Source organism: Delphinus delphis, chromosome 11 (assembly GCF_949987515.2).
Source record: "Delphinus delphis chromosome 11, mDelDel1.2, whole genome shotgun sequence".
Classification (NCBI taxonomy): domain Eukaryota; kingdom Metazoa; phylum Chordata; class Mammalia; order Artiodactyla; family Delphinidae; genus Delphinus; species Delphinus delphis.
The window spans coordinates 39,274,826-39,297,627 of NC_082693.1; the positions used below are offsets into that span (position 1 = coordinate 39,274,826).

The window sequence follows — 22,802 nt, forward strand, 5'->3', positions numbered from 1 at the left end:
GTGTCCACTGAATTGGCAGGCGGATTCTTAACCACTGCGCCACCAGGGAAGTCCCTCCCTTCAATATTAACAATGCACATTATCATGTTAAATGCTCTGGGAAGTAAACCAATTTATTTTTATTTTACCCAGTATTTCCCAAACTTACTTGGACCTGGAATAGTTTTTTCAGATAACATCTATTCAGCATCCCATGAAACTAAATTTCTAAGACACACAGTGTGGACTGCCAGCATCAATATTCTTAGGTATCAGAGGTAGTCCAAGCAAAGGGAAAAGTACACCCTTATGAGGTATTCTCTGCTGGTCTTCATGCTTGTTGTGGTTTGCAGCTTCACCTTTAGTCAACAGAGACTTTAACTTCAGCCTCTTTTTTGTCCCCTAATAAAAACATGGAATCTGACAATCCATCACTTAAGATACAAAATATCAACTCAAAGAAAAACATGATAAAAGTTCTGATCTCCAGAATCTATTTGAAAATATTTTAAATTAGGTCGTGTTAATTTCTGCAGAATATATCTGCCAAGGTGACGACTGTGTCATGACTTACCTTTAGTTCTAATTTTGCCTCAGTCATTAGGTAACCTGGGATAAATCAATGCCCTTAAGCCAAACTAAGACACATGGATGTTATTTCTAAATAGTCTTCTGTTGTAATCCATAGCAGTTACTCTAATCATTTCAAAAATTTGGTTGTTTTTGTGTTTTCTTCAGAGTAGGTCACAGTATTATATGTTGAATTTATTACAGCATTTCTTTTGCTCCAATATAATTTATAGGCAGCTTTAAAACAATTTGCCACTATTTTTTTTTTTTTTTTTTGCAGTACGTGGGCCTCTCACAGCCGCGGCCTCTCCCGTTGCGGAGCACAGGCTCCGGACACGCAGGCCCAGCGGCCATGGCCCACGGACCCAGCCGCTCCACGGCATGCGGGATCCTCCCGGACCGGGGCACGAACCCGTGTCCCCTGCATCGGCAGGCGGACTCCCAACCACTGCGCCACCAGGGAAGCCCCCAATTTGCCACTATTTTAAATGCTTACTTTGTTTTATTGTGAAGTATAGCATATAAAATGGAAAATGTGTATGTAGTATAAAGAACAATGATAAAAATAATCTTTATAGCTCAGGTTAAAAAGGCATTTTTGAAACATTTGCTCAATGTCCTTTTAGAGAGGTTGAGTGCTGCGTGGAGAAAGGGCGAAGGTGGACCATGATTGCAGTACCCCTCTTGCAAATTCCATTCAACAAAACATATGCTCTGTGTGACCCACCCTTCTCGGAGGGCCACTATTTCTTGAGTAAAATCCTTGTGAAGAGTCTACCCTTACTGTCAGCCCAGGGACTTAGCAAACTGTTCCTCTCAACAACACTCAGAACTCTCTCTTAGAGGAGATATGATTCCATTTCATTCGATTTCCAGTGATGTTTTGACAGCTCTTATAGATCTGACCTAGGCATGTTCCTTTATCCACCTCCCTTCTTTTTGAGTGGCATATCCACATACAAAAATTCTCTCCCATTAGATCAGGGACTCTCTTAGGAAAGGCGTTATGTCTTTCCTAATAGACTGTAAGGTTTCCAAAAGTGGGGATTTAATTTTCCTCCCAAAGAAGAAACTATTGGCTTGGCAAGCAGCATCAGGCCCTCTAATGAAGGCGTTCCCCAAGTGACTTTTGGTAGGTGAAACCAGTTATGGAATAAGATCTTGGATCCTATTGGTTCAGGCCCCATTCTTTAGTATGAAGTTTTCTATTAACCAGGGTAATATTATCCCATTCCTACACTGTATGTTCCTATACTACCTTGCACTTTTCTGTTTCAGCACTTATCACATGTTATAGTTAATTATTTACTAGCTTTTATCCTCCATTACAACTGGATACTCTCCTTGAGGATAATGATCTAGTTTTGTGTTTTTTCTTAATTTTATTTATTTATTTTTGGCTGTATTGGGTCTTCGTTGCTGCACGTGGGCTTTCTCTAGTTGCGGGGGCTACTCTTCGTTGCGGTGTGCAGGCTTCTCATTGTGGTGGCTTCTCTTGTTGGGGAGCACGGGCTCTAGGCACAAGGGCTTCAGTAGTTGTGGCACACGGGCTTAGTTGCTCCGCAGCATGTGGGATCTTCCCGGACCAGGGCTCGAACCCGTGTCCCCTACCTTGGCAGGCAGATTCTGAACCACTGTACCACCAGGGAAGCCCAATGATCTACTTTTATTCTTTGTAAGTGACCCACACCTAGAACAATGCCTCCCACTCACTGGGTGGTCAATTTAGTAAATGAAGAGAGAGCAGGTATTTGGATGGTTTTCTTCTATTTGAATCTTTGAAAGAAGATTCAATAGTAAGGAACACATGGTGTAGTGCCCTAACTAGTTGGATGACCTAGTCTTCTGTTTCTTTAGATCTGTAAATGATATATGGTTGTATTAGGTTAGGCATTATTAACCAGGGGCCAGTGGGCTCCAGAGGATTTTTGACCCTTCCACTCCATGCGAGGTTAAAAACCAAAGGACCAGATGACTTTGTAGAGATGTACTAGTACTGCAACTCCAACAACAAACCTGTGGAAACCAAAACTACATTGTGACTGTGGTGTCTGTACACACTCATATATACTCTCTGGCTTGTTGTTGGTGCCTGTCCAGAGCCCCTTATGCTTTGGCTTCAAAAGATAAGAACATGGGGACAGATTCTGATTAACCTTTTCACTGCTGATTGTCTAAATGCCCAGCCTCTAGCCACTCCCAACAGATCGCTGACCAGTTGGCAGTGGGGTGAGTGCTTCATACATGGAGGACACTGGCTGGAAAGGCGCGCAAATATTAGAGATGGTTCTGGCCCCGCCCGGGGTGCTTGGGAATCTAACCACGAAGACAGAAGAGTATTTAACAGAAAGATTCGGGCAATGTGACCACAGCCGCGTAGGGGGATGCAGACAACTTAGTATGCCAGAAAACCGACGCAGAAATGGACTTGGGCAGTGTGCCTGGCGGACTAGGCTGAGAACCCTCAAGTTACTCCCGAATTTATCTTGTGCCGGGCCTGGGAGGCGCATCCTCCCGCCACCACTCCGCATCTGCCTCTATGGATTCCCAGGAGGCTGAGCGGCTGCGAAGTCCGGACGTCCGGGCGTTTTCCGCAGCTGGTGGCTCTGAAATGGACTTCTGGAGTAAAACTTGGGTCGGGAAGGAGGCAAAGTGGAAAATGGTGTTAAGTCGTCGGGGCGGAGTCGTAGTGCCGAAATGGACAGCAGCCTGGGAGACAGAATCCCGACCGGGACCTAGTGAGAAAAGCCCCTCAGAAAGGTTCCCCTCCAGGCGTCTGCCTTCGGCAACCTCCGGGGGAGTTTCGGCTCTTTCCGGCAGTTCCAGCTCGGGCCCTCCACTCCTAACGCGCGCTGTCTCCCCTCCCCACGCCGCCCAGCTCCTTCTGGGCACTGGCCATTCTGCACGCGGGCGCGAGCTCGTGTCCCACCCGTCCCCACTTCCATCTAGTTGGTTCCCGACCCACTCTTCCAGCCCCTTCCCTTTGTCGTTCTTCCCAATCCCCAGCGACGCCTGCGCTCCCTGAACTCGGGCGCGCGATCTGGCGGGCGGTGCGAGGTGCAAGGGACCCGGTCACGATAGGAGCGGCAACCCGACGGACTGGAGGCGCCCTCAGACCCCGCACCTCTCCGCGCGCAGATCCCCGGCCCGCGGGCCGCCTCGCGCCCAGGCCTCGCTCGCGCGCCCGTTGGCTGCAATGGCCTCGAGCTCGGCGCGCCGGGGTCGCGCCGGCGCGAGCACGCGCCCTGTGCGCTGGCTGGCTGGCGCGCACGCGCCCGAGTGGGCTGCAGGGCGGGGCGAAGAGCTCGAGCTCCGGCGAGGTCGGTGTGGATCGGCTGGCCCTCCGGGCCTGAGCCGTGGCTGCGATTCCCAGCCCGCCGCCCGGCAGAGGAGGAAAGAGAGGAAAGGGGCGGTTGGGGCGGGGCGGCGTCCGGCTCCGGGAGAGCTGGGGGAGGAGCGCGGCGGCTACGGCGGCGGCTCTAGAAGAGGAGGAGGCGGCGGCGGAGGAGCTCCTTTCCTCTTCTCAGACCCGGGAGCGTCCCGGACGCAGAGCCGGAACTGGGGGACACGGCGACTGCGGGGGCCTGGGGTAGGTGAGGCTGAGGGTGCTGGGTGGAGGAGTTGGTGGGGGATGAAGCGGGGCACAGAGGTGCAGAGAGCGGGCTTGAGGGAAGGCACAGGGGGAGGGGGCAGTTGGTGGGGGTTGGGGTACCGAGAGGAGGGGGACGTGAACCCTTTGGAACCTGGAGTGCCCAGATGGTGAAAGGTTTCTGTGGTCAGTGGGGCGGGCCGAAGCACACGGGTCCGAGTTGGGGGGTTTCCGGAGGCATAGGCCAGGGAAACAATGGAGTGAGGGGGGACTCTGATGTGAGCGTGTGTGGGGTACTGGATTTTAAGAACCAACGAGAGATCGAAAGGAATGAAAGAATGGATCATTTGGTATGAGAAGTACGATGAACTGGGAATTCAACGGGGATGCGTAAGGTCATCTGCGTGGGTGTCCGACGTATTTAGGATTTGGGGGCAAAGTGGGATTTAAAAATAAGAGATAGGGGGGCATTCTTGGAATGGGGGAGCGGGAAACGAAACGGAAAATAAAGCAAAGTGGGGCAGAGACATAAAATATATGTGGTTTGGGCTTGAATTAAAGCAGAAGGATAAATCCAGTTAGAGAGTATAAGTTAGGTGGACTGGAGTGGCATTTTTCTCCTAATTCATCCAGGATGACTGGGTTCTTTTAGAAGGTGGATCTTTCTCTGGCATGTCCCTCTGCCAACGAGTACAAACCGTTCTTTTAATAATTGGTTATCATTTATAGTTCATTTCATTGATAAAGCATGCTTGTAATATTTATTTTCCCTCTCTATGTAATTTACCTGCGGTTAATGAAGCAGGAGAGGACAGATCACTAAAAATAGGCATCTTGCTTTGAGTTTGGTCATTGATAATGCAGAGTGTAGGGTGTTTGGTCATTGATAATGCAGAGGTTAGAGTGGAGGAGAACCAAGAGTTTGTTTTCATTTAGACTAAAAGGTGATGAGCAGACTTGATAAAATCTAAGTTATCTGTACTTTGTTAGAATTACAGTTTCTCACTGAGAAATGAGCATGTACCATCTGCTACTGGTTTTATGCTTGTGGGGGAGAGTTTGGATTCTGCCTCAAGAAATTCTTGATGCTGATTTCAAATTATCAGGCTGCCTTGTACCTTCCAGTTTGAATTAAGGTGATTTGAAAATATTGTGGGAAAGTATATTTGGGGTTATGATCTTTGCATTTCCTTGATACTTGGATTTCCAGACCAAATTTTGAATGGTACTAGGTACAAGATTGCTGATTTTGAAATTGTAGTTACCATTATGTGTTCATAAATAGTACACATTAAGCTTTTTATTTTGGGGAGCATTAACGTTTTGCTGACTCATCTAAGATATCTGCGAAGTTTTCGGTTTACATTTCTCAGCTAGGTCTTGGATAGTGGCATTATACTATTTTATAAAAGTCCAAAAATAATGATCTAAATGTCACTTTTCTTCTATGTTATAAAAACTGAACAAAGCAAGAAGTGAGTGCAGCTTCCTCATTAGTGATAATGAGGCTCTTTATTGACCTCTTACGGTAGGCTAGGCAAGGTGCTAAGATTGTTTTGTGTGTATTATCTCATTTAATTTAATCCTCACTATCATTTCCTATTTTATAAATTAAGAGATTAAATAACTTACTAAGGTCACAAAACTAGTAGTAAGTAAAGCTGAATTCAGACCCAGCTCTGTTTGATGCCTTCTTTAAATCTTTCCTGTTGTTCTGCCTGCTTTCTCCTCCTGATCTTGGTTGAAGTACAAGCAGCATGAATTGGTTGAAACCTGGGTTTGATACAGTGATTTAGGCAAAGATTGGGTTGATGGGCTACATCTGTAGAGTTTATGGAAGGTTTATTGCCCCTGTGATTTAACAAATCTTTGGGGGCCCAGATAATAGGCAAAAACGATCTTCTTGCTAAGGGTTTGTCCTGTGAGCACACTTAATTTTCTGTTCAGTCTGGTGTACTGCTGAAGTACTGTGCATACGTGGCACTCTTCCTTGTAGAAGTCAAGACAGCCAGTTGTGGAGCCAAAACCAATTAACTCTGGAAAACAGTCGAAAACTGCTGAGTGCTCAAGTGCCCTCCAAGCACCTGTTGAGTCCACAGTTGGTACTGGCATTATGTCTAAATATAGACGGGATCCTCTTAGAAACCAGGAGTAAAACAACTAGAACCGAGAGAAACAGCTGGGGCCTGAGGGAGGAGCCAGAGCTTAATGGCCACAACATCAGCATAGCCTGTGGAGGCTGATCCAGGAGCAGCAAAAGCTACAGATACTAGTGAATTGCAGGAGGGGAGGGAATTTTGTTGTTGTTGAGCATTTAGGTATTCTAGGGACTGAACTCACTGTGTTTTATATATATTACATTATTAGATCTTCAAACAATCCTTATAAGGTAGTTGTAAGCATTTTTCTCGTATTTCAGATGAGGCTTAGAAAGGTTAAGTAACTTCATAATGGTGGTGAAAGAAGTTTGTATTTTTATTATTATTATTATTGTATTGCTGCTTGCACTTTCCATTGTAGAGCCACCATATTAAAACTGGGAACTTAAAGTCACTCTTTAGGATCCACTGTGCTTCTTTGTTAGAAGTAAAACTGATTATTTCAGTCTTGCTGCTTACATTGGAGCCTGGAAGGTAAAGCTTATATTTTTCTGATTTAATTGTTGGGAAGGGGAGCCCATTCATTATTTAGCAAACAACCTCCTACAGAATATAATTCACCTTCTAATATATCTTCTCATTCATATATACCAGTATATGATATTGATATATATATATCTGTAGCAACATGAAAATGGCATGTCCATCCCTCCTATTCTGAGGTCTGGACATTCAGGCAAGTCATCTAGGCTCTGGAGGATGACAGTGAAGCATGCTCGTTGCAGACTGTTACCAGTTTTCTTGATATGTTTTTCCCACAAAGGTTTGACCATCATTCTTGCTTGGTTACTTAAAAAAAAGTTGTGGTAAAATACACATAACATAAAATTTGCCATTTAAACCATTTTTTAAGTCTACACTTCAGTGGCATTAAGTACATTCATATTGCTGTGTAACCATCACCACCGTCCAACTCCAGAACATTTTTATATTCCCAAACTGAAACTGCTGTTAAACAATAACTCCCCATTCCTCTTTTCCCCCAGCCCCTGGCAACCACTATTCCACTTTCCATCTCTAGGAATACTATAATTCTAGGCACCTTACATAAGTGGAATCATACAGTATTTGTCCATTTGTCTCTGGCTTATTTCACTTAGCACAGTGTCTTCAAGGTTCATCAGTGTTTTAGCCTGTGTCAGAATTTCATTCCTTTTTAGGACTGAGTAATATTCCATTGTAAGCATATACCACATTTTGTTTATCCATTCATCTGTAAATGGACACAGGTTGTTTCCACCTTTTGGCTATTGTGAATAATGCTGCTGTGAACATTGGTATACAAATATATGTTTGATATCTGTTCATATGGTAATCCTATGTTTAATTTTTTGTGGAAGTTTGGTGACTTTTAAACGGTGGTTGTAGTGTGTTCACCTGAAGGTTCACCTGACCTTATGTTCGAGAGCTGCTGCTTCCTCTGCTGACTTTCTGCACAGTTTGCCGGACACTTGCACTGGAAATGATTCAAAAGGAAATGATTTATCCAGTGTTCATGGCTCTCTCTTAGCTTCTGTCTAATTATATTTATGTGTCAAGACATCTGGCAAGCACATGAAAATACATTTCAACTTAGCAATAAAAGTACTTTTGAAAATCGTGTAGACGGTTCAGTTGATGAAGAAAGTGGGAGTTTCTGTTCTAAAGTATGAAATGTATCCAATGTGGAAGGAACCATTTGTTATATACAGATCTTTCCAGTCATACCTATAAATGTGGATGATCATTTTAAGAATTTTATTTGTATGTATATTTGAAAAATGTGTCAATAGTGTAGAGTATCTTCAGTTCACTTTGCTGCCTTTGACTGAAATTTAGGGTGCTTTTTTTCATTTTAAAATGTTTTACATGTATGAGCTGTTGGTTATTGCTTACCAACAGAAGGGATATATTGCTTATATCCCTTCTTTATTCATTGAAAAAAGTTTGAGTGCCTACTATATACTTTAAATATTTCAAGAAGGTAGCTGTAATACAGGAAGTACTGTTTGAGTCCATTTTTTTCTCCTTCCCTGTATATATTTGAGAGAGAGAGAGTTGTCACATAGTACCAGATATAATAGATTGAAATATCTGCAGGCTGACAGTGAACTGTCCCTTCGGATGGGTCTAACCTCCAATTTCATTTTTTCTAATTGTCGCAGGAGGTTAATTACACCTGCGTCTTGCTCCTTGAGTTACTGGGTTACAAAGGGACTTCAGGCTCACATGCCGTTTTCTGGGAGCCTCATAGGAGTCTTAGTGAGCTCACACTTACCTTGGAGGTGGTCTGTTGGTTCTGAAATATTTTTCCAGAAGAATTAAAATTTATATACACTTTAGGTTGCTGATATTAAGGATTGGCCAGAAGCCAGCATTTACTCTCTATGTTCAAATCCACCATAGCGGCTGGCTGTGGTGGGTTCCTGAAATATACATCCATCTTCTACACAGATTCTGCAGCAGCAGCCCCAGACCCTGAAAATATTCTGTAGGGTCTGAGAACATAACCATCAGCTTAAAGGCAGCTTCTGCAGTCATTGTCCTATGACTAATTTGTGGTTAGGGTTACACAGGGATTCTTACTAGTTCAGACCTTAAATGACAACCTTGGATTGTTGGTAAGGATTTTTATATTACTTAATTAACAAGATGACATGATTACTAGTTGTGGAGTGTGTGTGTGTGTGTGTGTGTCGGTGTTCATTTTTAGAGTTGGCTAAAGGGTGTTGGGACTGAGAAGTAGGTTTGTGATGAGGCCATTATATGATTATAGATGGGTCATGTTAGTAAGTGAAGATATCTTTTGTACCTGAAGATGCTGCCAGTGAGGTTACTTCCTGTTGACGTGTATAGAACTGCAAAGACCTGTTTGTAAAACCTACAGTCTTTCCTCTCTTGAGTACATGTGATCTGTCCAGTAGTAAATGATCTGCTGCTGTTTGAAGGCTACCATCAGTAGTAGAGCAATACTTTTCTTTAAATTATCTACTTAGTCTCTGATTACAACATGTCAGTGTGGTCAGCCCACTGCTGGCTCTTCCTGGCTATCTTCTACTGTTACATTGATTCAGAATGTACGGTAGTGTGTGGTGGAAGTGACTCTTCTGCTCACTTTGGTTATCCTCTTATATCTTTGTAGTAAATTGCCATCATAGCCTACCTTCATATGCTGCACAAGTGCTCAGGACAAGGATCTCATCATTAGAAGCTCCGTCACATTTGATGAGAACAGTGAAACTCGTTTATAACTATGATGAATGACAGGAAATAAAGGTGTTGCAGGACCTGAATAGTAGGTGGCACAGAACCACCACAGACTAAGGCAGCCATTTAACTCAGATGCAAACTTGATGTTTTGTTACGTCTTACTAGTCAGGACACACACACTAGGTTTCTTGAGATGGTTATCTAATTCCTTGTTAAGTTGACAGTACTTTAAACAAAGCTTAGTTGGGTAATCTTTTTCACCTCTGTCTCGATTCAAACGTTGTATTTTATGGAGGTCTTTTTTTTTTTTGGCTGTGCTGTGAGGCTTGCAGGATCTTAGTTCCCCAGTCAGGGATTGAACTCGGGCTCCAGCAGTGAAAGTGCTGAGTCCTAACCACTGGACCGCCAGGGAATTCCCTGGAGGTCTTTTAAAAGTTATTTGAGGGCTTCCCTGGTGGCGCAATGGTTAAGAATCTGCCTGCCAATGCAGGGGACACGGGTTCGAGCCCTGGTCTGGGAAGATCCCACATGCCTCAGAGCAAGTAAGCCCGTGCGCCACAACTACTGAGCCTGCGCTCTAGAGCCCGTGCTCTGCAACAAGAGAAGGCACCGCAATGAGAAGCCCCAAACCGCAACGAAGAGTAGCCTCCGCTCGCCGCAACGAAAACCCAATGCAGACAAAAATAAAATATAAATAAATAAGTTTATTAAAAGAAAAAAAAAGTTCCACCTTCTGGAGGGTGAAGTCTCAGAATTTGGACACAGGTTTAAACCTCCACAGTAAATATTTTAGGGCGATATTTTGAGTATGCAAATATACTGTTTCTCTTAAAAGCTCACCTGTTAATTTGAGCATTCATCAGATCTTGCCTGCAGCAGTTATTACTATGGTATCCTAATTGTTATTTTCTGTTTCTCTCATTACTTCTACATTTATTAATTAGAATTTTTTTGTAAAGAGACTTGTACTTTGTCCCCCATTTATTTATTTAATAATTTATTTACACATTATGGGCTCATGGATATTTATTATTCTTTGGATTATAACACTGTTTACTTTGCTGCTCACTAAATTACTTTAAAAAAAATACCAATTTGCAGTCCTACCAGTAGTTGTAGGTAACGAACTTATACACTTAAAACATTTGCTATTATCTGGTGAATTAAAAGTGTTTTGTGGGCTTCCCTGGTGGTGCAGTGGTTGAGAGTCCGCCTGCTGATGCAGGGAACACGGGTTCGTGCCCCGGTCTGGGAAGATCCCACATGCCACGGAGCGGCTAGGCCCGTGAGCCATGGCCGCTGAGCCTGCGCGTCCGGAGCTTGTGCTCCGCAACGGGAGAGGCCACAACAGTGAGAGGCCACAACAGTGAGAGGCCCGCGTACAGCAAAAAAAAAAAAAAAGAAAGTGTTTTGTTTTTCTTGATTAAACATGAGGTTGAGTGTGTTTTGTATGTTTATTGACTATATTTCTTTGTAAAATATCTTTTTATGTACTTTGCCCATTTTTAAATTTTTTTGTTTGTTTGTTTTATAGAAGTTTTTTATAGTCTGGGTGTTAAGCTTCTGTTAAATATGTTTTTTTCCCTTTAGGAAGGAAATTTTTCCATGTCTCATTTTTAAATTATAAGAGCAATATGCTTATTGTAAAACATGTATAAGGTGAAAAGTGAAAGTCTCCTCACCCTCTCTCCAGTCTCATTCCCCATACATAGCATAGTACTGTTCTTGCCCCACAGGCTAACAGTTTGGTAACTTTCCTTCCAGAACTTTTTCTGTATAGTTGCGGAAACATATATGTATGTGTTGTGTGTATGTACACATATATGTATGTGTATGTGTTGTGTGTGCAAGTGTGTATATATATATATATAAAAGCATGCAGTTTTGATAAAAATCAGATCATAGAATATTAGTTCTTCAATTCTGCTTTTATCGTAGATTTAACAAATCATAGAATCCTAATATGTTGTAAATGTATGTTTCAGTGTCTTTCTCTCACTAGATTATAAGCTCCTTTGTATAGAGACTATGATTCTTCCCCCATTAAGGTATTCTTCTTCTATGTAAATGGCACCGCCATCCAACCATTTGCTCATGCCAGGAACAGTTCATTTCTTTAACAAAGTATCAATATTACTGAGTGCCTGCTATTTTTCTGATCTGCAGGAGTGAACTAAGCATAAAAATCCTTGCCTGCACGCAGTTATACTCTAGTAGAGGAAGGCAGATGTTAAGCAAAGGAGTAAAATGTTTAGTATTTCAGTTGGTGATAACTGGTATTGAAAAGAAAAAACTCAAAACAAAAAACAGGAAAGGAGACAGAGACAATGTGTGAACATGTGACTGTGTGACTGTGTGTGTGTGTGTGTGTGTGTGTGTGTGTGAGAGAGAGAGAGAGAGAGAGAGAGAGAGAGCGAGAGCACGGGAAAGACAGAGACTGAAAGGCGGTAAGGGAAAGTCTTGTTGAGAAAATAATATTTGAGCAAAGACTTGAAAGTCATCTTTGATCCCTTTCTCTTCCCCATACCTCGCATCAGATCCATCTCCAATTCTTGTTGATTTCATCTTCAAAATGTATCTCAAACCCACCATCAAGTAGGTGGATTGCTTTGGCAGTAGGAGTTTGTGAAAGTTTTCTTCCGTTTTAATATTCTCAGTGAGTAAGGAATCAAAATGCTCAGCTGAGAGTGAGGGTGGGGAGGAGGTGATGGAGGTTTGGAGAGTGGAGAAGGTGTGAACTTGATCGGGAGAGTGTAAGAGTGGCTGCAGCAGGGAAATACTGTATGATTGCCAGGTGGCATTAAGGATCCCTCCAGGTTTGTGGACATGAATTTAAAGTGAGATTAGTCAACATGTTTTTTTCCTCCAGCCACATTCAGCTGCAGGGGTGTATGTTTGGAGTGGATTTAACCAGAGAAAGGTTTTACTCAGATCGTAGAACAAAACATGAGAGGGTCAAGGCAATGGAGAATATGTGTAAGAGAGTGATTGTGATAATACACTGTGGAATTTAAACCAGGTCAGGAGGGAAGGGAGGACGTGAAGTTGCCAAGAGGTGGTGAAAAGCTGGTATAATCAGTTAATTGAATGTTGTGGTGGGATCAAAAGATGTTGGAATCTGAGTAGGTGAGAGACGGAGCATGGTTATGGAGGCATCATTGTGGGCTGTGTAGGTGAAGGACAAGATCATTGGAAGCAAGGAATTCAAAGAAGTGAGATAGGAATTCAAGGAGATGAGTGTTAGAAAGATTATCTATGTGAAATTGAAATCACTGAGAGTTAGGACAGGAACAGTGTTGTGGAGAGTCACAATGTAGGGTTTTCCAGAGAGAAAGAATCCGTAGGGGGACTTCCCTGGTGACGCAGTGGTTAAGAATCCACCTACCAGGACAAGAATAAAGACGCAGATGTAGAGAATGGACTTGAGGACACGGGGAGGGGGAAGGGATAGCTGGGACGAAGTGAGAGAGTGGCATGGACATATATACACTGCTAAATGTAAAATAAATAGTTAGTGGAAGCAGCTGCATAGCACAGGGAGATCAGCTTGGGGCTTTGTGACCACCTAGAGGGGTGGGATAGGGAGCATGGGAGGGAGATGCAAGAGGGAGTGGAGATATATATATATATATATATATATATATATATATACACACACACATATAGCTGATTCACTTTGTTATACAGCAGAAAGTAACACAACATTGTAAAGTAATTATACTCTAGTAATGATGTTAAAAAAATAAAAACGAATCCGCCTGCCAATGCAGGAGACACAGGTTCGAACCCTGGTCCAGAAGATCCCACATGCCATGGGGCAGCTCAGCCCATGCGTGACAACTACTGAGCCTGTGCTCTAGAGCCCATGAGCCACAACTACTGAGCCTGTGTGCCACAACTACTGAAGCCCGTGTGCCTAGAGACTGTGCTCTGCAACAAGAGAAGCCACCTCAATGAGAAGCGCCGTGCGCAGCAACGAAGACCTGACACAGCCAAAAATAAATAGATAAATTTATTTAAAAAAAAGAATCAATAAGGTACATCTGTATCTGTATCTATATCTATCTGGAGTAAGGTTTATTATAAGAATTGGCTCATGCAATTATGGGGGCTGAGAATCTGGGGGCTGGAAGCTGGAGACCTAGCAAAGCCAGCAGTGTAAATTCCGGTCTGAGTCTGAAGGCCTGGGACCCAGGAACACTGATGGTTTAAGTCCAAGTCCAAAAGCGGAAGACCGATAGCTCAGCTCAAGCAGTCAGACAGAGAGAGAGAGAGAGAGAGAGAGAGAGAATGAGAATGAATTCTCCCTTCCTCTTTCTTTTTATTTTATTTGGTACCTCAGTGGATTGGATGATCACCTGCTTTACTCAGTCTGCTGATTCAAATGTTAGTCTCATTTGAAAACACCCCCTCAGATATATCCGGATATGATGTTTAGCCAAATATCTGGGCACCCCGTGATCCAGTCAAGTTGACACATAAAATTAACCATCACAGCCTGGTAATGGGTAATAGAGTTTTCACATGATATTCAAAGTAGAGGTTTTTTAGGGAAGACAGAAGGAGACTAATTTGGAAGCATCAGTGAGGAGCAAGGAGGGCACTTCCCACCCCCAGGTCCAGTGGTATGAGGGGTATGGGAAAAATAACTTTCACTACTTGAGGGCTGCAAGGGAAGTATGGCCTCAGAGGGGAACCAGGTTTCAATTAGGATAAGAAGTTGAAGAGTCCAGAGTAGAGGTTGGAAATGTTGGGCACAAGTGGAAGGGTTTCAGAATTTGGAGAGAGGTGTGTGACACATGGGGACAGAGCAGGGAGTGTGTAGGACTAACTGTGTGGGGATTAGAACATGGGAGATGAGAGGTCTGGAAGTCTGGGGTTTCTTTTGATGGACAATATAAAGATAAAGAACATTAAAAGGTTAGGCCTGGTAGATAGCACGCAGATAGATACTGGAGGTGAGGGTGTGAGTGTTAGGAGGGAGGGAAGGGCAAGGAGTCCTGAATCCTGGTGAAGGACGTTCTTTTAAATTTTTAATTAAAAAAAATTTAATTTAAAATAAAAATTGTGTGTATTTAAGATGTACAACATGATATTTTGATATACACGGTATATCACAGCAAAGTGATTACTATAGTAAAGCTAATTAACATATTTTCTCACATAGCTAACATTTTTTTGTGTGATGGGAGTACCTGAAATCTACTCTCTTAACAAATGTCCAGTATCCAATACAGTATTACAAACTGTAATCACTATGCTGTACGTTAGATCTCTAGACTTATTCATCCTACATAATTACAGCTTTGTACCCTTTCACCATCTCCCCGTTTCCCCCACCTCCCTGCCTCTCATAACCACCATTCTACTCTCTGCTTCTAAGTATTTGACTTTTTGAAAAGGATTCCAGATATAATGAGATCCTGCAGATTTTTTCTTTCTGTGTCTGGCTTATTTCACTTAGCATAATGTCCTCCAGGTTCATCCATGTTGTTGCAAATGGCAGGATCTCAGGAAGGTCATTTTTCTTCCAAGTACTTGGACCCTCTTAAATATCTCTCCATGGGGGAGAGGACTGTTTCACTGCAGGAGTAATGGGTACTCTTTTGATGAATGCTGTTGGCTCTCTCTTGATGACTGCATATTAATGATTTTTGCTTTAAGTCTTATTGTCTAAAATTAATATTAATGAATAATACTAATATTTCTTTTGATTACTATTTGTATAGTATATCTTTTAATTTTCCTGTAAATTTTCTACCTTTCTGGCTCACTTTGCTTTAAATGTATCTTGGTAATCTGTGAATAGTTGGGTTAAAAAAAAACCAGTGTGACAACATTGTAAATCAACTCTACTCCAATAAAAAATTTTTAAAAATCATACAATAAAAAAAATCAGTCTGATAGTCTGTCTTTTGATAAGTTTAGTCTTTTCATATTTAATGTGATTCCTGATACTTCTAGACTTATTTCTGCCATTTTAGTTTATACCTTATTTTTTTTAAACCATGCTGCTTATTTGCTCTCATATATATATATACATATATATATATATATATTCTTTTTTTCTTTTACTGATTTTCAAGTTGAACATTTTATGTTTATGTATTTTTCTTTTTAGGAGTTAACCGTTACATTTTTAACATGCATACCTATTGAACTCTAAAATTAGTATCTCTGCCTTCCTGAACAATACAGGAAACTTAGAATGCTTTAAATCCCATTCCTTCTCTCCACTCCAGTCTTGTTTTTTTTTAATATAAATTTATTTTATTTATTTTATTTTTGTCTGCATTGGGTCTTTGTTGCTGCAAGTGGGCTTCCTCTAGTTGCAGCGAGCAGGGGCTACACTTCGTTGCGGTGCGCGGGCTTCTCATTGTGGTGGCTTCTCTTGTTGCGGGGCACAGACTCTAGGCGCTTGGGCTTCAGTAGTTGTGGCATGCGGGCTCAATAGTTGTGGCTCATGGGGGTCTAGAGCGAGGCTCAGTAGTTGTGGTGCACGGGCCTGGTTTATCCACGGTATGTGGGCTCTTCCTGGACGAGGCCTCGAACCCGTGTCCCCTGCATTGGCAAGCGGATTCTTAACCACTGCACCACCAGGGAAGTCCTGGATCTTTACAACTTTTGCTGATGTTATGTGTGTTGTACTATTTTATGGGTTTGTTTTTTAATGGATGAGGGGACTATTTTATTTATTTATTTTGAATTTTTGTATTTTATTTTTTTATACAGCAGGTTCTTATTAGTTATCCATTTTATACATATTAGTGTATACATGTCAATCCCAATCTCCCAATTCATCACACCACCTCCCCCACCACTTTCCCTATTTTATGTTTTAATTTGCATTCTCTCCATTGTTAGTAAGTTTGAGCATATTTTAATTTGTTTATTGTCATTTACTTTTTCTCTGTTGTAAATTATTTGTTCATTTCTATGGCTTATTTTCCTATTGAGTTGTTTGTTTTTTTAAATACCTGTTTATTTTACTTATTTATTTTCCTTACTTTTTGTCTGCATCAGGTCTTAGTTGTAGCACATGGGGTCTTCATTGAGGCATGCGGGTTCTTTTGTTACGGCGTGCTGTCTCTTCATTGCGGCGCTCGGGCTTCGATCTCTAGTTGTGGCATGTGGGTTTGCTCTCTCTAGTTGTGGTGCGAGGGCTCCAGGGCGCGTGGACTCTGTAGTGGAGGCGCTCGAGATCAGTAGTTGTGACGCACAGGCTTAGTTGCCCTGCAGCATGTGGGAGTTTAGTTCCCTGGCCAAGGATCGAACCCACGTCCCCTGCAGTGGAAGGTGGATTCTTTACCACTAGACCACCAGGGAAGTCTCGGTTTTGTTTTAAATTGAGTTATAGGTATTAGTAACACATGTGGATACTAATCCTGTGTCAGTATGCATTGCAGTTATTCTCCTAATCTGTGGCTCTTCCTGCCTTGTTTTTTTTTAATAAAACAACTTCATTGAGGTGTAATTGACGTAGAATAAACTACATGTGTTTAAAGTGGACAGTTTGATAAGTTTTGACATATACCTGTGAAACTGTCCATTACCCCCCAAAAGTTTCCTTGTTTCCTCTGTCATGCCCTTTCTCCCCTACTTCCCTCTCCCCTCCCCCAGGCAATCATTAATCTGCTTTCTGTCACTCGATTGGTTTGCATTTTCTGTTTCATATAAATGGAATCATACTGCGTATACTAATTGTTTGTGTATGGGGGTCTGGCTTCTTTCACTCAGCTTAATTATTTTGAGGTTAACCCGTGTTTATGGTTAGTGTGTATCTATTACAATTTTTTTTTATGCATTCAGTAGCCAGCTGATGGACTTTGGATTGTTAGCAGTTTTTAACCACTACAAATAAAAACTGCTGGTGAACATTTGTGTGCATGTCTTTGTATGGACATTTATTTTCTCTTGGATAAATACCTAGGAGTAGAATGGCTGGGTCGAATAGTTTAACTCCTTTAGTTTTTTAAGGAATTGTCAAAGTGCTTTCCAAAGTGGTTTTGTCATTTTTACACCTCTATCAGTCTGTGAGAGTTCCAGTTGCTTCACATTTTTGCCAGTACTTGATGCGGTCAGTCTTCTTAATTTTTAAAAACTTTAGTCCTTCTAATAGTTGCATAGTGGTACCTGATTGTTTTAATATGCATTTCCCTGATGACTAAGGAAGCTGAACTGCTTTTCATGTGCGTCTTTGGTGAAGTGTTTTAAAATCATAAACCCATTTAAAAAATTGAGTTGTTCATTTGCTAATTGTTGTTTTGAGAGTTCTTTATTCTGGATACAAGTCCTTCATTGGATATATGATTTGCAAACATTTTCTATCACTCTGTGCATTATCTTTTCTCATAACAATGTCTTTTCAAAGAACAAAAGTTTTGTGCTTTTGGTGTCATGTCTAAGAAATCTTTGTCCAACCCAAGGTTAAAAAGTTTTTCACTTCTGAGTTCTTCTAGGAAACTTAATAGTTTTAGGTTTTACATTTAGATCTGCAATCCATTTTGAATTAATTTTTTTATATAATACCAAACTATGGGTGAAAGTTCATTTTTTGCATATGGATATCTAATTTTTCAGTACCATTTGTTGGAAGACTAAATTGCCTTTTATCTTTGTCAAAAATCAATTGTCTGTGTATGTGTGGGAATGTTTCTGGACCCTCTATTCTGTTCCACTGATCTTTGTGCAAGTACTACATGGTCTTTGATTACTATAACTTTATAATACATCTTGAAATCAGGTATTGTTCACCCTCCAACTTCTTTTTCAAAGTTGTTTTGGCCATTCTAGTACCTCTGCATATTCATATGGATTTTAGAACTAGTTTGTCAGTTTCTACAAAAATGTCTGCTGGGATCTTGGTTGAAATTGCTTTAGCTCTATTAAATCAACTTGGAGAGAATTGACATTCTAACAATATCAAGCCTTCCAGCCCAATAACAAATATATGTCTGTATATATATCCATTTATTTAGGTCTTTAATTTCTCTCCACAATGCTGTGTAGTTTTCACTGTATAGATCTTTCACATCTTTTGTCAGATTTATTCTTTTTTTTAATTGTTGAGTCTTTTTAAAAAATTTTTGTTGGAGTATAGTTGATTGACAGTGTTGTGTCAGGTGTACATCAAAGTGAATCAGTTATATATATACATATATCTACTCTTTTTTAGATTCTTTCTCATATAGGTCATTGCAGAGGACTGAGTATAGCTCCCTGTGCTATAAAGTAGGTCCTTATTAGTTATCTATTTTATAGATAGTAGTGTGTATATGTGAATCCCCATCTCCCAATTTATCCTCCCCCCCTTTCCCCCCAGGTAACCATAAGTTTTCCACATCTGTGACTCTATTTCTGTTTTGTAAATAAGTTCATTTGTACCATTTTTTTAGATTCTAAGTATAAGCGATATCTTATGATATTTATCTTTGTCTGACTTACTTCACTCAGTATGACAATCTTTAGGTTCATCCATGTTGCTGCAAATGGCATTATTTTGTTCTTTTTTATGGCTGAGTAATATTCCATTGTATATATGTACCACATCTTCTTTATCCACTCCTCTGTCGATGGACATGGTTGCTTCCATGTCTTGGCTATTGTAAATAGTGCTGCAATGACAGATTTATTCTTATGGGTATTTTTTTTATACTATTTTTTTATACTATTTGTTTTGTTTTTTTGTTTCTTTTTGTTTTTTGGCTGCACCACGAAACTTGTGGGATCTTAGTTCCCCAACCAGGGATCAAACCCAGGCCCACAGCAGTGAAAGCATGGAGTCCTAACCACCGGACCGCCAGGGAATTTCCTGTACTGTTGTGTTTTTAGTTTCAGTTTCTGATTGTTTATTGCTAGTTATAGAAATACAGTTGATTTTTGTATACTGATTTTGTATTCTGCAACCTTCCTAAATTCACTTAATCTAGTATAGTTTTTTTGTAGGTTTCATCAGACGTTTTCATACAAATAATTATGTCGTCTATGAGTAAAGACAATTTTACTTATTTCTTTTCAGTCTGGATGCCTTTTAATTCTTTTTCTTGCCTGATTGTGTTGGTTGGAACCTCTAGTACAGTAGTAAAGAGAAGTAGTAAGAATAGATATCCTTGTCTTGTTCCTGATCTTAGGGGGAACCCTATCTTATTTTTAAACTTTCTTTTAAAATGTCTTTTTCAGGTTGTTATATTATTTCTTATTCTTGGGGTGCAGTCTCTGATGGCTGTATCAGCTGATTTCCCTGTGGGAGGTTTGTTTCTCTGTGTTTGTTTTTTCTTTTTTTTTTCTTTAAACACTGAACTTGGGAATTCCCTGGTGATCCAGTGGTTGGGGCTCCATGCTTTCGCTGCTGGGAGCCCAGGTTTGATCCCTGGTTGGGGAACTAGGATCCCACAGGCCACATGGAGCAGCCAAAAAACAAAAAAAAACCACAAAAAACAAAAAAACTGAACTTAAGTCCTGTGTGTCTCAGATTGTGGAATCATCTCTACTGTACAGTTTTTCATTTGCTCTGTTGTGGTCCTATTTCATTCTTTAGTTCTGAACCTTATTTATGATGAAGTGTCAGATTGAGGTCCTTGTACCATACGTGTAGTGTGAATTTAGACTTCACATCTGTGAATGATGCAGGCCTGGGATCCATTTTCTTCCAGGTAACCTTTTCCATCTCTAGGCGCAGGTGCAGTGCTTGCTGTTCTCTCAGTGAGCCGAGTGTTTCTATTTCCTGTTTCATGGATGGAGTAGACCTTTATGTTTCTTGAATTTATAGCCAGTTCAACTTGTTGGCTTGGCACAGGGACTATGGCCTAGATTCCTTTGCAGTTCGTAGGCATTAAGGCATCTGTCTGGTTTAGATATTCCTGTGTATCATTTGGCTTCAGCTCTGGACTACTGTAATAGCCTTGTTTTTTTTGGCTGGGCCACACGACATGTGGAATCTTGTTCCCCAACCAGGGATCGAACCTGCGCCCCCTGCATTGGAAGCGCAGTGTCTTAACCACTGGGCTGCCAGCGAAGTCCCCTGTAATAGCCTTTTAAATGGGCCCCCCAGATTCCACTCTTAGACGCCTAATATCCATTCCCGACACAGTGATCGTTTATTTGATTTAAATTTTAGTGCCTGTGTTGTCACCTTCCTTGGACACCATTCCTACTCTCTGGTTACTCTGGCTTTTTATTTTCCCTAATGCCCTGGTCTCCCACTCATGTCAGGGCCTTGTACAAAGGCTGTTCCCTCTGCCTGGAATACTCTTCACCATCACAACTCTTTTCCTTGCCATTGCCTCTTCATCTTTGGTTCTTATCTCAGATATCACTCTTGATTTCAGAAGTCTTTCCTGACCCCTCAGATTGGTTCAGGTTTTCCTGTCCTTGTGTATCTCATAGCTTTATTTATTTTTATTTATTTGTTTTGTTTTTTTTTTGCGGTACGCGGGCCTCTCACTGTTGTGGCCTCTCCCGTTGCGGAGCACAGGCTCCGGACGCGCAGGCTCAGCGGCCATGGCTCACGGGCCCAGCCGCTCCGCGGCATGTGGGATCTTCCCGGACCGGGGCACGAACCTGTGTCCCCTGCATCGGCAGGCGGACTCTCAACCACTGCGCCGCCAGGGAAGCCCCATCATAGCTTTATTTTAATGGCATTTATCACAGTTTCTCTCAGATATAAACTGTCTGAGGGTAAGGACTTCGTCTTGCTCATCACTGTATTTCCAGCACTGACAAGAGTGCTTATACAGGTAGATATACAAAAAAGATTGTTAAGTGGATGAATATATTCACTGAGTAATTTCCTCCATTAGACTGTAAGCTTCAAGAGGGTAGGACATTTTATTTTGTTCACTAGAGTATTTCTCAGTGCCTACAGAACCTGGGATATTATAGGTGCTCAATAAACATTTGGTGACTGATGAATTGAATGAATGAGTGAGAAAAGTAGTTTTAAATAAGGATGGAGGCCAGAGTAAGGTCATTTAATAAAGAATTTTATTTGCAATGCTGAGAAGCTTAAATTTTAGACTCCTTGGGGAATTTTAAGCAGGAGAGTGACATATGCAGGCTTACATTCAATCTAGAAGGATCCCTTCAGCAATTATGTGGAGGATAGTTGGAACATTATAAAGCTATTGCTGTAATATAGGAAAGAGATCAAGCCCTGATACAAGGTAGTTGGAATAGAGAAGACAAATTCAAGGAAATTTAGAAATGCTGTATGTTAGATTAAGATAATGGCTGGATTAAGGTAGGGGAAGAAGGGGAAGAATCTAGCATCACTCCCTGAGTTTCTTATTTGGGAGACCACCTAGAGTAGGCACTCTAAGAAGAAGGGCAGGTTTGGGAGTGAATGAATTTAATTGAGACGTTAATTTTTTTTTAACATGGGAAATCTGGATAATTTTATTGATTTTTGGTAGATTTAGCTGGATTATGGATATTCTTTTTTTTCTCCCTCACACATACTTAATCCTTTATGTATAAATATACAAAACCTACCACCCCTTGTTTTTTAAGAAACTGATTTGAGTTAAGCAGTTCTTTTACTAGGGACATGTTCCATTTGAGTTTCCTGTGGGATATCCAGGTGGAGATGTACATAGGTAATATGGAGCTCAGTTGAGAAGGTCTGTTTCTGTACTATTCCTTATAATTTCAGTTAAAACAACCTGATGGGCACCAACACCCATACATAGGCGCGAACTGGCGTGTCCTTGGGCTTAGAGAGCGGGACGTTCAGCTTGCGAGAGGGAACCTCTTAGTTGGGTACGGAGAAAGAACAATTTAAAAATGGGTAATGTTGAGAAGGGCAAGAAGATTTTTGTTCAGAAGTGTGCCCAGTGCCATACTGTGGAAAAGGGAGGCAAGCACAAGACTGGGCCAAATCTCCATGGTCTGTTGGGGCGAAAGACAGGCCAGCCTGTCGGATTCTCTTATACTGATGCCAACAAGAACAAAGGCATCAACGGGGGAGAGGAGGCGCTGATGGAGTGTTTGGAGAATCCCAAGAAGTACATCCCTGGAACAAAAATGATCTTCGCTGGCATTAAGAAGAAGGGAGATAGGGCAGACTTGATAGCTTATCTCAAAAAAGCTAATGCGTAATCGTTGGCCACTGCCTTATTTATTATGAAACAAATGTCTCATGACTTTTTATATGTACCATATTTAAATTGATCTCATACACTAGAATTCAGATCATGAATGGCTGATGTAATATTTTTGTCCTGATTTAAATAACGTTGGCTTGTGGCTAAACAAATATGGTCAGCTTTTTGAATTTTGATAGTAATTGCGGTTCAACAAGTACTCTCACTGCTTTCCCT

General features: G+C 41.4%; 1 protein-coding gene across 1 annotated transcript; it reads left to right on the plus strand.

The window, feature by feature from the left end:
• The first annotated feature begins 21,240 nt into the window (after positions 1 to 21,240).
• Positions 21,241 to 22,625, plus strand: LOC132433656 (cytochrome c-like). Its single transcript, XM_060024719.1, has one exon. The coding sequence runs from the start codon at positions 22,267 to 22,269 to the stop codon at positions 22,579 to 22,581; it is 315 nt and encodes a 104-aa protein (XP_059880702.1). The 5' UTR covers positions 21,241 to 22,266; the 3' UTR covers positions 22,582 to 22,625.
• Positions 22,626 to 22,802: the final 177 nt, after the last annotated feature.

Bases quoted from the DNA above. Each gene is read 5' to 3' on its own strand.
- LOC132433656 (XM_060024719.1), top strand. From the start codon at position 22,267: ATGGGTAATGTTGAGAAGGGCAAGAAGATTTTTGTTCAGAAGTGTGCC.